We start from the raw sequence: 15,114 nt of genomic DNA, 5'->3' as shown, positions 1-15,114 counted from the left end.
AAAATCACCTAAATTTTTCCTGGTATTCCTTCCCCTACCTACTTCAGATGATGCTACAGAGAAAGATCTTTCTGACCTAGTATCAGAGATGGAGATGATGAAAATGATCGGAAAACACAAAAATATCATAAATCTTCTTGGAGCCTGTACCCAGGATGGTGAGTTACCCAAGAGTAAAAAACTGGGTGTAGGGTAGAGAGGAGGCCTTATTAAACTATATTTTGGTTTTAACACGGTTATGCTTATGATCAGGTTTGTTTTTTAAACAAATGCTTTTGCTGTGATAATGATTTAAAATGCATTAAATATTTTAATATGGTCTTTAAGATTGATTTAATGCCATAAGAAAATCTTTTCATAGCCTTAACACAAAGAGAAACTCGGGAACATTTGAAATTCTTTGACACCCTATAAAAAGAATGGGTTGTGGTATGGTTTAATTTTAGGCAGTAAGATTATATGATACTGCCAGTACCCAGGAGTCTACATTTTAGAAGACAGTTTCCATATTTGAATGTGTAATTTTCAAATAACAAGAGATAGACTTCAAGTTGTGGTACTGTATTTAGTTAAGAAAGTTTTTGCTGACCATGTAGAAATTGGAATTAATGTCTTTGCTCATCATATAGTCCCCAAATTAGATCAAAGAAGGAAAAAAAGTATGAAAGAATACATAATGTCCTTTCCTGAGTAAATATGGGACTCTCTCCCCCATTGAAAATCTTTTTGGAGCACCATGACTAAAAACTATTTATTTAACATTTGCCATGGGTTTCTCTTTTATTATAGGTCCACTGTATGTGATAGTTGAGTATGCTTCTAAAGGAAACCTAAGAGAATACCTCAGAGCCAGGAGACCTCCTGGGATGGAATATTCATTTGACATTAACAGGGTACCAGAAGAACAGATGACTTTCAAAGACTTGGTATCCTGCACATACCAACTAGCAAGAGGAATGGAATATTTAGCATCACAAAAAGTAGGTTGTTCACCTTTAACCTTCTTAGTGAAACCAAGCTAAAACATCTTTGAAGAAAACAGACTAATTGAAAGACCATAATTTTATCTCAAGTTCTTTCTAGTCTTTTACCACACAGGAGATTTTTCAATACATTTCTCATATGAAGGTATACTAATGGAAGTGTTAAGAATAAAATCTGCTTTGCAATTGTAAAGTACCACTATAGTATCATAACCAGGAATAACTAAAGTTTTTTTGGAAATAAACTTAGCTTAAAGAGAAAGAATTCTAATTCTAGTAAGTCTAATCTTCACTATGTTATTTATAAAAATTTGAGAGATTGATCATTGTTTAAATGCATTTTCTTCCTGAAGATTATTTTTATCCTTTATCTTGTTGCTAGAGATAACCCGGCATAGTGAATAGAGTTCTAGGCTCACGCAGAGAAAGATATAGGTTCAGATACTGCCTCAGACACTACTATCTGTATGGCTCTGGTCAGATCATTTAGCCTCTCTTTGCTGTGGACAAATCCTTAGGACTTATCTCCAACATCTGCAATTTGATCTTTGGTGGAAGGAGTTCCCTCTGCTGAAGATACCTCAACTCTTTTGAGTAACTAGAAATTCTTTTGCTAGAGAATTTTTTCAACAAAGACTGAGTGTTGGGTTTGGGGTTTTAGGGAGCTTAGAGGACAAATGAGAGTTTTGTGGTATTAAAAATTCTGGGAAACCCACTTCTACCTCTAATTATAATTGTAGTTCAAGAAAAAAATGAAATATTAAGTATCATTATTAGTAATATCAATCATGATAGTGAACTGAAATTGTGATCCTATAAAGTTAGATGTTGCCATATTTTACCTATATAAATTATATTCATCTTTGCCATTGGGGAATTCTGAACATTTAAAAACATTCCCAATTCAATTAGAGAGGCAGGTTCTCAGATATTCTATAAGGCTTGGCAGAGTTGTCTATAAAGACTTATGTACCCTTCTGGGTCTCCTTAGTTTTCCCAGGGCAGGAGGAGGGAAAGTGGTGAATTATCTGTCTTTGCATCATCAGCAACATTCTCTAGAAGTGTTAGGACTCTTTAAGACTTGGTAGATGAGCCATTAGGAAACTTTGGGGTGAGCTGTCACCAACATCTCTCCTGTATCAGAATAAGAGAAAAGAAACTTCTTGTGCTTAAATGATGAGATTCCTAGCTCATGGCAAGTTTGAGCTATCCATATGATCCTCCAAGCATTCCCCTCGGTATTTCTCTATTCTTGTGAAGTATGTATTCTTGGGGGTGAACATAGTCATCCCAGTTTTACAAAAGAAGAGATTGAAAAAGGAAGGTATAAATTAATGTTATACTAGGATATAGCTTGAAACCATTTAGGGACTGTGGCTCTAAAGATAAAATTATCCAGGAATAGGATTGGAAATGAGCCACAGACAGAGATTGCAATGATTACTTAAGGTGATATCTATTATGCTGGAATGGAGAGGAAGAACTCTGGGTCTATTGGAGAGAATGGGGTGCAGATAATTCAAGGGTATGATGACTTCAGAGGATGATTACGCTGTTATGGAGGCATTTGCTTCTTTCCTGACTAAACTGAGAATGAACTGGGATTCCTGTCAGTAACAGTATGGAACATTTTAAAGCTCTAGAAAGGAAATAAAAGTATATAGAGTAGTTGTACAGTGTGATTGTTGGCTGATTTTTAACAAAAAAATAAATATCTGAGCCTTAGATCTATTTGCCAAAACCATGCTGTTTTAGGCTAGTTTCACAGAGTGCTTGGGTTTCTTTTTGATGAAACCCTAAGCATCCTAAGTATATAGCTTCCCAGTTGACCCTTGAAGGTTTATAGCATGTCCTTTGCCCTTTGCACCCCATTGGCTTTCACTCAATGCAAAAGAGAAAATAAAACCTACACAACTCCCTCAGTTAACTATTTGTAGTTGACAACTTTGACTTTCTCAAGAGAATAACAGAAATCTCTAAGAAGGGAAGGGGTTCTGCTTTAGATTCTTAGCACCAAACTTATAGTCTGTTAGTCTAGGGAGATATCACTCCACTTGCTTGTTTGAGACAACTAGTATATCAAATGGGCAAAGTCTGCAAAGAAGCCCAAAGAACCCCTGGCTAATGGTTAGTCTACATCGTCTTCTTTCCAGAAGCAAACAAATAGTCCCATCTATAGGAGATAAACAACTGGGAAAGTTTGGCTTAAGGCATGGAAATTCAGTTTACAGCAGCATCCAAACCCAATAATATTTATCTAATTCTAACCAAAGTCTATATACCATACTGATTGTGTTTTCTAGAACGTCTCAGAGTTCTAGCTGCCAACCTCACCAGAAATGGATGTTATTATTTTTTCCTGTTTTCCTATTTTCTAATCTAAACCTACACCAAGAATGATAGAAATATGTAAAGATGAAGATTGATTATGAAAGTAGAAATAATAAAACTAGACTTCGTCTGTTTCGTGTGATGGCCCATGAAAAAACCTCATTTAATTTAGGGATTCTTTTAGATGACTTTCCTATATCTCATGACATGCGATAGTTTTATTTAATTAGCTAATTAGCCAACCAACAAGCATTTATAAGTACTTACTATATTTTTAAGGCACTCTGTAAGATGCTTAGGATGCAGACATCAATCTCTCCCTTCAAGAGGCTTGCATTCTAAAGGAGAGGACAAGTGTGTGTGTTTATATATACATATACATATATATATATGTAAGTAAATGTGGGATAAATATAAAGAGGATAAATATATCTGTAATATATATGTATGTATATATATATATATATATATTCAAAGTAGTTGAATAGAAGATAGTTTGGTAAGGTGGGCACTGTCAGCTGTGGTGATGAGGAAACGCTTCATATAGAAGATGGTGCCTATTTGTAATAAGTTTACCACCATTAGAATACAACTTTATATAACAATTTTTATTTCTAGTTATTACTAATACAATATTGGTTTTGGGTATTAGTAAAATATCAACTTGTACAATCATGACATGACTATTATTCCCATTTTGAAGAAGGAAAAATAGCAACAATAATAAAGTGGTTTTGATAAAGCTTTAGAATCAGTCCTTTAAGTGAAGAGGAGAAGTATTTATTGGAAAATGTAGGTCATCTAAAAGCAAAATATATAAAAAAATGTTTAAAAAGGATAAAAGTAATAAAGTTAGTCTTAGAAGAATAAGGAGAAAATATAGTAAGAATAACATTATTCAAAATAACAGTAGAATGCATAAAATATCTTGGAGTTAATCTACTAAGACATAAAAAGTTTATATAAAACTACAAAATATTCTTCATATAGATAAAAGAAGACTTAAATAATTGGAAAGCTATTCATTGCTCATGGTTAGGCTGTGCCATAGTAATGAAAATGACAATAACATGCAAATGAATTTTTAGGGTTAGTATTATTAGATCAATTTAATAAGAGAATAATTTATGGTATTAGAGAAAATTATAGTTATTCATTTGGAAGAACACTTTAGAATCTCATAGGAAATGAAAGCACAAATGAAAGGGAAAAGTGATGGTAGCTTTACTAGACTTCAAACTGTCATATAAAATATTAGTAAGAAGAAATATTTTAAACTAGTTTCAAAACATAAAAGTAGCCTGGGGCAACTAGGTGGCACAGTGAATAAAGCACTATGTCTAGAGTCAGGAAGATTCATTTTCCTGAGTTCAAATTTGGCCTCAGATTTGGGCAAGTTACTTAACCCTATTTGCCTTAGTTTCCTCATTTATAAAATGAACCAGAGAAGAAAATGGCAAACCACTCCAATATCTTTGCCAAGAAAATCCCACTTGGGAATACAAAGAGTTAATTGAAATGAATGAATAATAATAGACCAGTGAAACAAATTCAGTAAGTAACAGAAAGAATTAAAAACAATAGTCCAGTACTCTATAAATGCAAGAATATAAATTACTATGGGAAAAACTCCTTTTTTGATAAGAATTGCTGGGAAAACTGGAAAGTAGGTCAACATAAATTAGATAATAATAATTCTCTAAATCAGGTATATTTGCTTAATTGTTTTTCTTCTTTCATGAAAGAGTTTCTCCATCCTTCTTCCCACTCCCATGAAAGTGATGCAATGGCAGAAAATGTTGATAAAACATTTAAAAAGTAAATGAGATAGTGATGACTTATCTTTGAGTGGAAAGAAAATATCTTCCCATTCTCTGTGATATAAAACATGTTTTACTTTGTCACTGGTATGAAGTAGGTTGCTTTAAACAATTTCTCTCTATATCTTTTTAGTGCATTCACCGAGACTTAGCGGCCAGAAATGTTTTGGTGACAGAAAACAATGTGATGAAAATAGCAGATTTTGGTTTGGCCAGAGATATCAACAACATAGATTACTACAAAAAGACCACAAATGTAAGTAGATAGCAATTATGTTCCAATGGACAAATATATTCTTAGACAACAGATTATAGAGTTTCAAAACTGGAATGGACCTTAGTGATCTCTTTCTTCAAGCGTGGTACATTGGACAGAGCCCTCACAGTGAAGTCAGGGAATCTGATTTCAAATTTTCTTCTGACTTTTATTACCTATTCTTCTTTTGACAAATCACAACTTTCTTGGACCTTTGGATCCTCATGCACAGAATGACAAGTTTGGACCAAATGGTCCATGAGATCCTTTCCACACCTAGTCCTATTTTAATTTTCTTATGATATTCCCTGCCTTTTCAGATTTTTCACATTTGACCCTGCCCATTGCTGGGCACCCTTCTTTAGGGACAAGAAATCAGGGATAAGTTTTGAGGATAAATTCAGCCCTAGGTTGTCATATAATTTCTCTAATCTGGACCTTACTATAGGTGGGTACTGGAACTGTCCTAATCATGACACCAGATTCCCATGAATACTACATACCACCTTTCTCATCCTCAATGTCCTGAGCTCTCACTTCATAGACTCTTTCCTTCTTACCACCATATACCTTCTTATCACAAAGTATAGATCTGTTAGATCAAAGCTATACTACCTTCATTCTCCTTACCTGGATGCCTTAAATACTCCAGGAAAAATGATCCACTGCTACTTAGGTCAGAGGTTTCCCATGGCACTGGTACTTGGCAAGGGGACAGTTTAGTAGGTAGTATTTACTATGCATCTTCTCTTTCTTCCATCTTTGCCTCCTTTCCCACACTATCTCCTGCTTTCTTTTCTACATTAAAAAAGAGAAGATTCTTAGCTTTGTGATCCTGGGCAAATTACTTAAACCCAATTGCTTAGCCCTTGCTGCTCTTCTCTTTTGAAACTGATACTAAGACAGAAGGTAAGGGATTAGGAAAAAAAGAGAAGAATGGTTGAAGATAGAAAATTCTGATAGTTACTTCATATTAGATCCCTGCTGATAAGGTGGCCATGGCTTAGTTGCAGAGGTATCAGACTCTTAGATCCCCATACTCCTGGTACTATTCAACTCAGTTAAAATATAATTGTTAAATATTTAACAAAATAAATAAAAATGCAATTCAGTATAAGAAATACGAATTTGTGGTTTTTGAAGTTAATATGTGGCCACGAGGATCTGTTTTTATTTGGATTTTACATCAACAACATAGATAATAAGAAACTGGACTCAAATCCAGGAAGACCTAGGTTCAGATCCTTTTTCTGACACATACATACACATGTGAATTAAGTAGCTCTCATACCATGAGTTGTAGAGGAGGTGCTGATTTGCATTGATAAAGGGCACTTCCTCATCCAGAATTTTACTATCTTGGTGAAATATCAGAACGGATCCCAAACCCCAAATAAATGACAAGGATTTTATCATAGGCAATTTTTCCAGATGAGCTCTTTGATAGAGGCATGATGGTAGATTGAGAACAGGTAGGTGCTGCTGCAATGGGGAGAGCACTGGTCCTGGAGTCAGGAAGACTTGCCTCAGACACTTATTGGCTGTGTAATCTTGTTTTGCCTCAGTTTCCTCATTTGTATAGTAATCTAGTGAAGGAAATTAGAAACTACTGAAGTATCTTTGCCAAGTAAACCCCAAATGGGGGTCACAAAGAATCAGATATGCCTGAAACAACAGTGACAAAAATGGTATATTGGAAAGAAAGAGCTGGGTAAATATCCTGCCTCTATTGCTTACAACTCATTTAATCAACCTTTTTAAAATAAGAGGATTGTTCTAGGTGACCTCTGAGGTCCTTCCTAGCTCTGGATCTATGTCCTGTTCCCTCATCCCTCAAGAGGGGGATGCCCTTAGAAAAAAGGTTAAGGGCATAAAATGTTTGTCTCTCACTTAAAATAACAAAGGAAAGTGAGACATGAATATAATGATTCTCCTTGTTTGGACAGAGAATAACTCTTTTTATCTGTGATTCTAAAAAGCAGCGAACCATTTAACATGTTCAGATCTGCATTGTAATCCTTACTAGTAGTGATTTCTATTCCTTCATGTAACAGATGGGCAATATTAAAAAAACAAAACAAAACCCTAACTTTCTGTTTTAGTAACAACTCTAAGACAGAAGGACGAGGGCTAGGCAAATGGGATTAAGTGACTTGTCCAGTGTCACACAGCTAGGAAGTGTCTGAGGCCAGATTTGAACCCAGGACCTCCTGACTCCAGGCTTGGTGTTCTATCCACTGTGCTACCTGGTTCCTCCCAACCCCAACTTTTTTTCTGTTAACAGATGAGCAGCATTAAGGTGTATTTTTAAAGAAACTGAATAGGACCTATGTAGGTTGAATCAGCTTAATGTAAACTCGCTTTTATTATATGACTTCTTATTCTTTTTTCTTCCAATATCGATAGGGACGACTCCCTGTCAAATGGATGGCTCCTGAGGCTCTTTTTGATAGAGTGTACACACATCAGAGTGACGTGTAAGTAATGTTACCTTTCCTTCTGTTTCTGCTTTGGGTTGAGGTTTGAGAATATTGAACACTCTTCAGCTTCCCTCATCTTTAAGTGTTTGCTGCATTTCACACATTAATAGAAGGTGCTGGAGGAGTCAGCCTTAGAAAGTAAGGATTTTATGGTAGACTGGTAACCAATGCTCTGTTACTAATCTGCCTGGCTTCAAAGCACATGAAAGGTGGAAAATGCTAACCTCCTTCTGTCAGTACGGAAGTTTTCCCCCCTTGAACTTATTTACGGATGTGCGGCGACAAAGCAGCTATCTAATTTGCCAGACTTTTGGCATATCCTTAACTTCCTTTAAAAAATAATCCTGAAACTTTTCCCATTCCACTTCAGTTTTCTTTTAATGAATTTTTTTTCTTGCCTTGTTAAAGAGAAAGCAGATTTATGTGAAATGGAGTTAGTTTATGTAGTTTCTAAAAGCCCTGCCTGCTATATTTATTCTGTGAAAGGTTTCTTGGTATAAAATTTTAGTATCTCTGATAAAATGCTATATAAAATGACAATTAATAATCTGTAACAAAAGTTAGCATTTTATTAAGATGAGGAGGAGAAAGACAGAGAGAGAAGGAGAGAAAGAGAGAGACAGAGACAGAGAGAAAGAGAAAGAGAGGCAGAGAGCCTGTGTGTGTGTTTAAGGAGTCTGTGTTCACTTGATTTACACAGTTCAGATTTGGAAATTTGGAAAATATTCCTGGCCTTCTGTTAAAATCAAAGCTGTCATTTCTTCTTCTGAAATGTAATCAGGCATCTTTACTTCTCCATACTAAAATGCCAGCATAAATGACCAGGATTTCACAGCTGCAATTAGTTGGGGTAATTTCAATCACAAATCCTGCTTTTTTTTTTCTGAGTCATCTTGGAAATTTGGGACTTTCTGCTTGAGTTACCCTAGCAGCAGTGGTTGTGCTGATCTAGGGCTAGAAAGCCCAAATGGTAACCTTAGAGACTCCTGATATGAATATATTCACTTTCCTTTATAAGACCGTTAAAACTTTATTTTTCTTTTGTGAAACTTCTGACATGTTGGGTAGTCCTCTGAGTAAGCGGACTGGAGGCACTGAATTCTTGAGTTCTAATCCAGGCTCTATACTAACTCCCTCTGTGACCTTTGCAAGTCACGTAACCTCTGTGCCTCAGATTCTCCACCTGTCAAATGGGGATAATGTTAACTCACAGGGCTCTTTGCAAGAATTAGTTAGCTGGCCCCATTCTGTCATCTGCCTATACTGGTACAGAACTACCCTTGTGGTCAGTCATGTGGGGAGATTGAAGAATTAGCCTGAACACCGAAAAAGGGCTTTGAAGATAAAGAGGGTTTAGCTCCTCAAAATGGTAACTCTATCCATAAAAAAGAAAAAAAAATTAATTGGTGGGTGTTTCATTTGTTTAAATTGGTTCAAATATGCAGTGGAAAATTCCATCAGAACAACCATCATTCACTATCCTTTATAAATATTGGGCCATGCTCATTGTAGAAATAAAAGAATGTGTAAAGATTAATTGCTAGAATAGCCTATTTACTTGTTTTTCAAATGCAAGAATAGACGGCATATTTATTTGTTTGTTTCAGGGCACCATATTTAAGTTTCTTTGGAATTATATCCATCTCTTTATCCTTTACTTTCTCCTTTTTTTGCAGTTGGTCATTTGGGGTGTTAATGTGGGAGATCTTCACTTTAGGGGGATCACCCTATCCAGGAATCCCAGTGGAGGAACTCTTTAAGCTGCTTAAGGAAGGCCACAGGATGGATAAACCAGCTAACTGCACCAATGAACTGTAAGGACCATTGTGTACTCCAGGGGTGGTACTGCAATTTTACCACACTCAAACTGCATCTCTTGATTTATTTACGTTCCATAAGCCACTTGATTATCTAAACATGCTATAAGAAAGAATAATTGCTGAAGCTTTCTGGGCTCAGTCCCAGAACCGAGATTGATGGTTATACTGACAACCATTACTTGCTCACAAAAGAAAGACATCTTCCTGAGGTGTATGGAATAAGACTTAAACCTATTATCTTTAAATCATGCTACAAGCTTTGTTTCCTTTCAATGGACTCCTTTTTTTTTTTTCTTGGTATTCTATCTTCTCATGCAATTGCCACCAGTACAATTTTCTGTAGTGTGAGTCTCTCTTCAGAAATGGAAACAAAATAATATTTCTAAGACTCCTTTGTGTGTTAGATAAAACATCATGGCGCCCGTCCCCTTGGAGGGTACAGGGAAGGTGAACTTCTTGATCCAGGGTATTGTATGGGCTTGCCCAACTAATAGAGAACAGAACCTTATAAGCCCATTGAAGACTCAGAAGTGTCAATATTGCTGTTTAACATCACCTTTTGTAAAAGGTGAATTGATCAAAATCTGATTGACAATAGCTTGTCTCAGAGATAAAAATGAGTTACGGATTCCATGATCAGAGAACCAAACAATTACAAGGCCATTGGAGCTGGTTTCAATATATACTTTATTTAAATAAAAACTTAAAGTGAATCATTAGTAATAGTGTGCCTTCTATGCAATATGATCACTCTTTGTAAAGAATGAGTCTCCTCAACACAGAGGCATGAAATAACCAAGACATAGGATTAACTAAGAATAAACATGATATTATAAAATACCCAAGCGATTACACAAGAGCCTATAGTTTCTATTGTGTGCTGTTTCATACAATTAATCTTAGGAGTCCTTTTCAGTGTATGGCAGGCTTTTAATGAATGACTACATTTTAGAAAGTCATTTGTTGTATCCTTGCCATTCTTATTATTCTTTTCAGTATAATAGATATGACCTAAGACATAATCAAGATAAGGTCTATGAGCCTAGACCTCAAAGTGTTAATTAATAGGTGAATGATCAGTCTAATAGGAATGAGTAATTCATAAGAGCTCTATGCAAAGTGGATTTTTGTACATTAAAATAGAAAACCATCTTCTCAAGTTGATGAGATTAAACTATTCTTAACAGCAATGCTCCTGGGGAATCCTCTACCCCTTGTGACATTATTTTACTTAAAAATTGACCATCAAGGAATCAGTTAATAATCTCTACTTGAATCTTTAATGTTTTGCACAGGGCTTGAAGCCAATCAATAAGCATTTTTAAAAAAGTGCTTATTATGTATCGTTAAGTGCTGGCACCTAGTAAATGTTTGAAAAGTACTATTTCCTTTCTTCATTCAAATAAATAATCAAAAAGATAAATGTACCATCTTTGATATAATAAAATTTTCTGTATTTTTTGTAATTCAGATCAATATTTGGAATAAATTTATAATGAATTATTTGGTTAAATAAACAACTACTAACATAGTTATTTTTAGAAAATACTAATTGAGTTTTCTTAAAATGGGATACTGTGGTGGGATATGTGCTAGCTAGACATTAATTTACTGAGGAAATTGAATGTTTTTCAGGTACATGATGATGCGGGATTGTTGGCATGCTGTTCCTTCTCAAAGACCAACATTTAAGCAGTTGGTAGAAGATCTGGACCGAATTCTCACTCTCACAACTAATGAGGTAAGTTGTGTCTAAAAAGAAGGTCATCATTTGTGAATCAAGAAATGAATATAATTCTTTAACATTCAAAACTCTACTGTCTGGTTTGTGGTCGGGTTTATCATTTTTCCTGCTGGGGTCAGACAGAGTTAAACTATGTGTTTTAATCAAATCATGATTTTTCTTGGAGCTGCCTCACTTGAGTTGTGATTTATTAAGTCCAAAAGAAAGTCACACTGAGGGTGGACTTCATCATGTTTTTAGTATCATAGCATTTACAAAATTCATTTTTGTATATTTTTGTGCCCTTTTAAATTACTCTTTGAAGGAGGAATGAGGAGCTAGTATAAGAAAATAATAAACTATGCCATTTGCCAAAATAAGGATTTCTTTTTAGACTGACAAAAGAAACATTTTAATGTCCCTCTCTGCCTAAATTTACCCCCAGAAAATTCCAACAGTTGTAGACACATCATGGTAGACATGAAAATGAGATTGGGGACAGGACTGATAACCTAGGTTATAGTGGTGGCTATCAAAAGTATAAAACCTTAATGACAAAGAAAATGCAGTTTATAAAACTCTCAACTTTATCCCTGTCATAGAGAGAATGTTGTGAGTTGAGTTTGAAATGCTGAATTAGAAAATCCTCATTTTTCTGTCCCAAGTCTAAAGTGCTTAATTTAATTAAGGAGATAATCATAAAACACTTAAGTGGAGGTACTCAAACCCAGCCTTTAAAAAAATCACTTTTAAAGTTGGATACCTGATCTTTTTAAGAAGGAAAAGGAGCTTTTCTAATGTCTGATTTAGAAAATAGTTTGAAAATGGTCTAAAAAAAATAATTAAATGTGGCAGTATTAAATCTCAAAGCAGCCAGTCTATCTTGTGGGCCTGATCATGCCTTGTGGTTGGATAAAGGGAGCAACTACATTTAAATAAGTACAGCTGACCATCACAAGTTGAAAGGGAAGGAATGTTTCAAGGAGGAAAAAAAAAAAAAGAAACTTTATTCTCCTGCCAAGACTGTTGAGTCTAGTATAAGTTCCTTATCCCTAGACTTGGAAACTACAGATATACTTCCCTTTAATATCAGATCTAAAAAGTTATGGCTGCTTTAGGAAAAGAATAAGAGTGCTAAAAAAGATATTTGAATGAACCAACCAGTGTCCTTACTCTATTAGGTTATTTATTTATTTGCATTCTAAGTAGTTCCATTCATTTAAAAAGTTAAATTTAATATTCTAAAATAAAAAGCAGATAGGCATATTGACCAAAGGAACATTAAAAAAAAAATGAAGTATCTTTCCTTCTGGAAATCATTACCACATGCTAGAGAAAAATGGTTCCATTTAGGACGAAATTTCATTTTTATCATTGTAAGCGAAAAGTTCCCTTTTGATGTGGTGGGTGTGTTTGTTTCCAGTTGTGTGGTTAATGCTGATGTTGTTGGAACTGACACATTCACCGTCTCAGATGGAGATTTTTTTCTGGCCAACCATTCTGATGAATTATTATTATTATTATTATTATTATTATTATTATTATAATGCATAGTTGCCAACCTTCTGTGCCTAATTTCTTAATAAAGTTGAGGTCCTTTGTATCCAAACCATTATTTACAAAATCTGTCTCTCTCCCATCAGAGTCAAGTGGTAAATAAATGTGCAGGAGAATGACTCCATGACTTAAATGGGTGTCGGTAATGCCACTGATGCATAGTTTGTGGGTACAATGCTTCAGGTTTTGGTTTGTTAGGAACACTGATGGTTATTTTTCAGTGACCCAGAGAAGCTATTTTTTCTATTTTACAAAACAGTTCCTTGAAGGTCCAAACTAATGTTTCTTCTTCCTTCCAAATTCAGTATTCTGTCTTATAGTAGCCTAAAAGAATATTTTTTGAGGGAACACTGATCCCACAAAGTTTAGGAATATAACCTACATAATACTATGTCATCTTAAATAACCCATTATGAATCCGTCATCTGTGAATTTATCTTGATAACATATTTATATTTTCTTCATGTACCATGACTGAAAATAATGAATTTCATGTTAAGCCTCTACTATAGAATAAGTAAATTATTTAATGTATATTATTTATACAAATATGTAAACATATGAAAGTATATTTTATTATATGTAATGATAGAATATATTATCATATGTAATGATATAATTAGTAAATATATAATTGTATTTTATGATATATAATATACCATATATAATTTATAATATATCATGTTATTATAATATATTATTACACATAATAATATAATATATTATTGTGTATTATATTATATATTACAATTATATATAAATATATAAAATATATAAAATAAATATGAATGTTATGTATATAATATAATTATATATACTAAAAATAACTCCATGTTTCATGATGGTGCCATCTGATTCTGGTCCAGTTATTCTCCAATACAAACTTGAAAGCACTAATCCAACATTAAATGTCCTTTTCTAGGAATACTTGGACCTGAGTGGACCTCTGGAACAGTATTCACCCAGTTATCCTGACACTCGAAGCTCATGTTCTTCAGGAGATGACTCTGTATTTTCTCCAGATCCAATGCCTTATGAACCATGCCTTCCCAAGTATCAACACATAAATGGCACTGTTAAAACATGAAAACAAACAAACAAAAAGAGTTCTCACTTCTTCAAAGAGAAGGACACTTGGGAACCCAGAACACCAACCTACCTACGATGAGCAGGGAGATGTTTTCTCCAGGAATGTGTTGTTTCGGCTTGTATATATGAATAATAAGGAATAAATAATACTTGGAGAAAAAATTGGTCGGGACACGTGTAAGGATTTATACATTTTGAAGCTCTTAACCTGGAAAAGATGAATGTTTATGGGGAGTGGACAGCACCGCCTAGCACACCACATCAACTTTCTGGCCTGCTGGAAGCAGCAACTGGAAATTGACTGGCAATGGACTATTTGGACTTGAGGAGAACACAAGTTCTGCCTTCCTTGTTTATTTTGTAATATTTGGAGAAAATATATGTCAGCACACACTTACAGGGCACAAATGCAGTATATAGTGCTGGATGTATGTAAATATATTCAAAGTATGTATAAATATATATATTATATATTTACAATGAATTATTTTTTGTATTGATTTAAAGATGGATGTCCCAATGCAACTAGAAAATTAGTCTCTTTTTTTTTTTAAAAACAGCTATTTGATAAAGGCTGTTCTAGACAGAATATCTTAATTTTCACCCAACAAAGGTGGAAAAAGACTTTGCTTTCAGGGAAAATGGTATGACATTAATTTATTAACTAATTGGTAATGTACAAAACAATTAATCTTTTATTTTTTTGTAATTTAAATGGCATTTCTATGCAGGCAGCACAGAGAACTAGTTGGCATATTGCTCAGACTTTACTAGCTATCAGATCCTTTGGGAAAAAAAAGAAATATTTACATTATATAACTAATTTGGGGGAATTAAGCTTTGATTTATTTGTGTTTAAACTATAGTGTCAGATGATTATTCTTATCCAACCCAAAATGTCCATAGTAAAAGAATCCTTTAATAAGAAGGTATTATATTTTTCATATCGTTGGTATCTATCATTGGAACCTATGTAACATTTAATTGTCCTTTCCAGGATAAATAGTACCATGGTTCTCTTAAGAAGATGCCTTAATCCATTCCTAGAGGATGGA

General features: G+C 34.3%; 1 protein-coding gene across 1 annotated transcript in view; it reads left to right on the top strand.

Annotated features, from left to right (window-relative positions):
* The window catches only part of FGFR2 (fibroblast growth factor receptor 2), a 115,977-nt gene extending 101,520 nt beyond the window's left edge, over positions 1–14,457 (top strand). Inside the window, exons 10-16 of the mRNA XM_044660192.1 lie at positions 48–158; positions 790–980; positions 5,268–5,390; positions 7,797–7,867; positions 9,547–9,684; positions 11,326–11,431; positions 13,893–14,457. Of these exons, the coding sequence (XP_044516127.1) occupies positions 48–158; positions 790–980; positions 5,268–5,390; positions 7,797–7,867; positions 9,547–9,684; positions 11,326–11,431; positions 13,893–14,057 (905 nt within the window). The 3' untranslated portion in view covers positions 14,058–14,457. The remainder of the gene's footprint in view (positions 1–47; positions 159–789; positions 981–5,267; positions 5,391–7,796; positions 7,868–9,546; positions 9,685–11,325; positions 11,432–13,892) is intronic.
* Positions 14,458–15,114: the final 657 nt, after the last annotated feature.

This window comes from Gracilinanus agilis, chromosome 2 (genome assembly GCF_016433145.1).
Source record: "Gracilinanus agilis isolate LMUSP501 chromosome 2, AgileGrace, whole genome shotgun sequence".
In the NCBI taxonomy this organism is placed as follows: Eukaryota; Metazoa; Chordata; class Mammalia; order Didelphimorphia; family Didelphidae; genus Gracilinanus; species Gracilinanus agilis.
The sequence above is the reverse complement of the archived record's forward strand: the minus strand, read 5'-3'. Positions and strand labels throughout refer to the sequence as shown.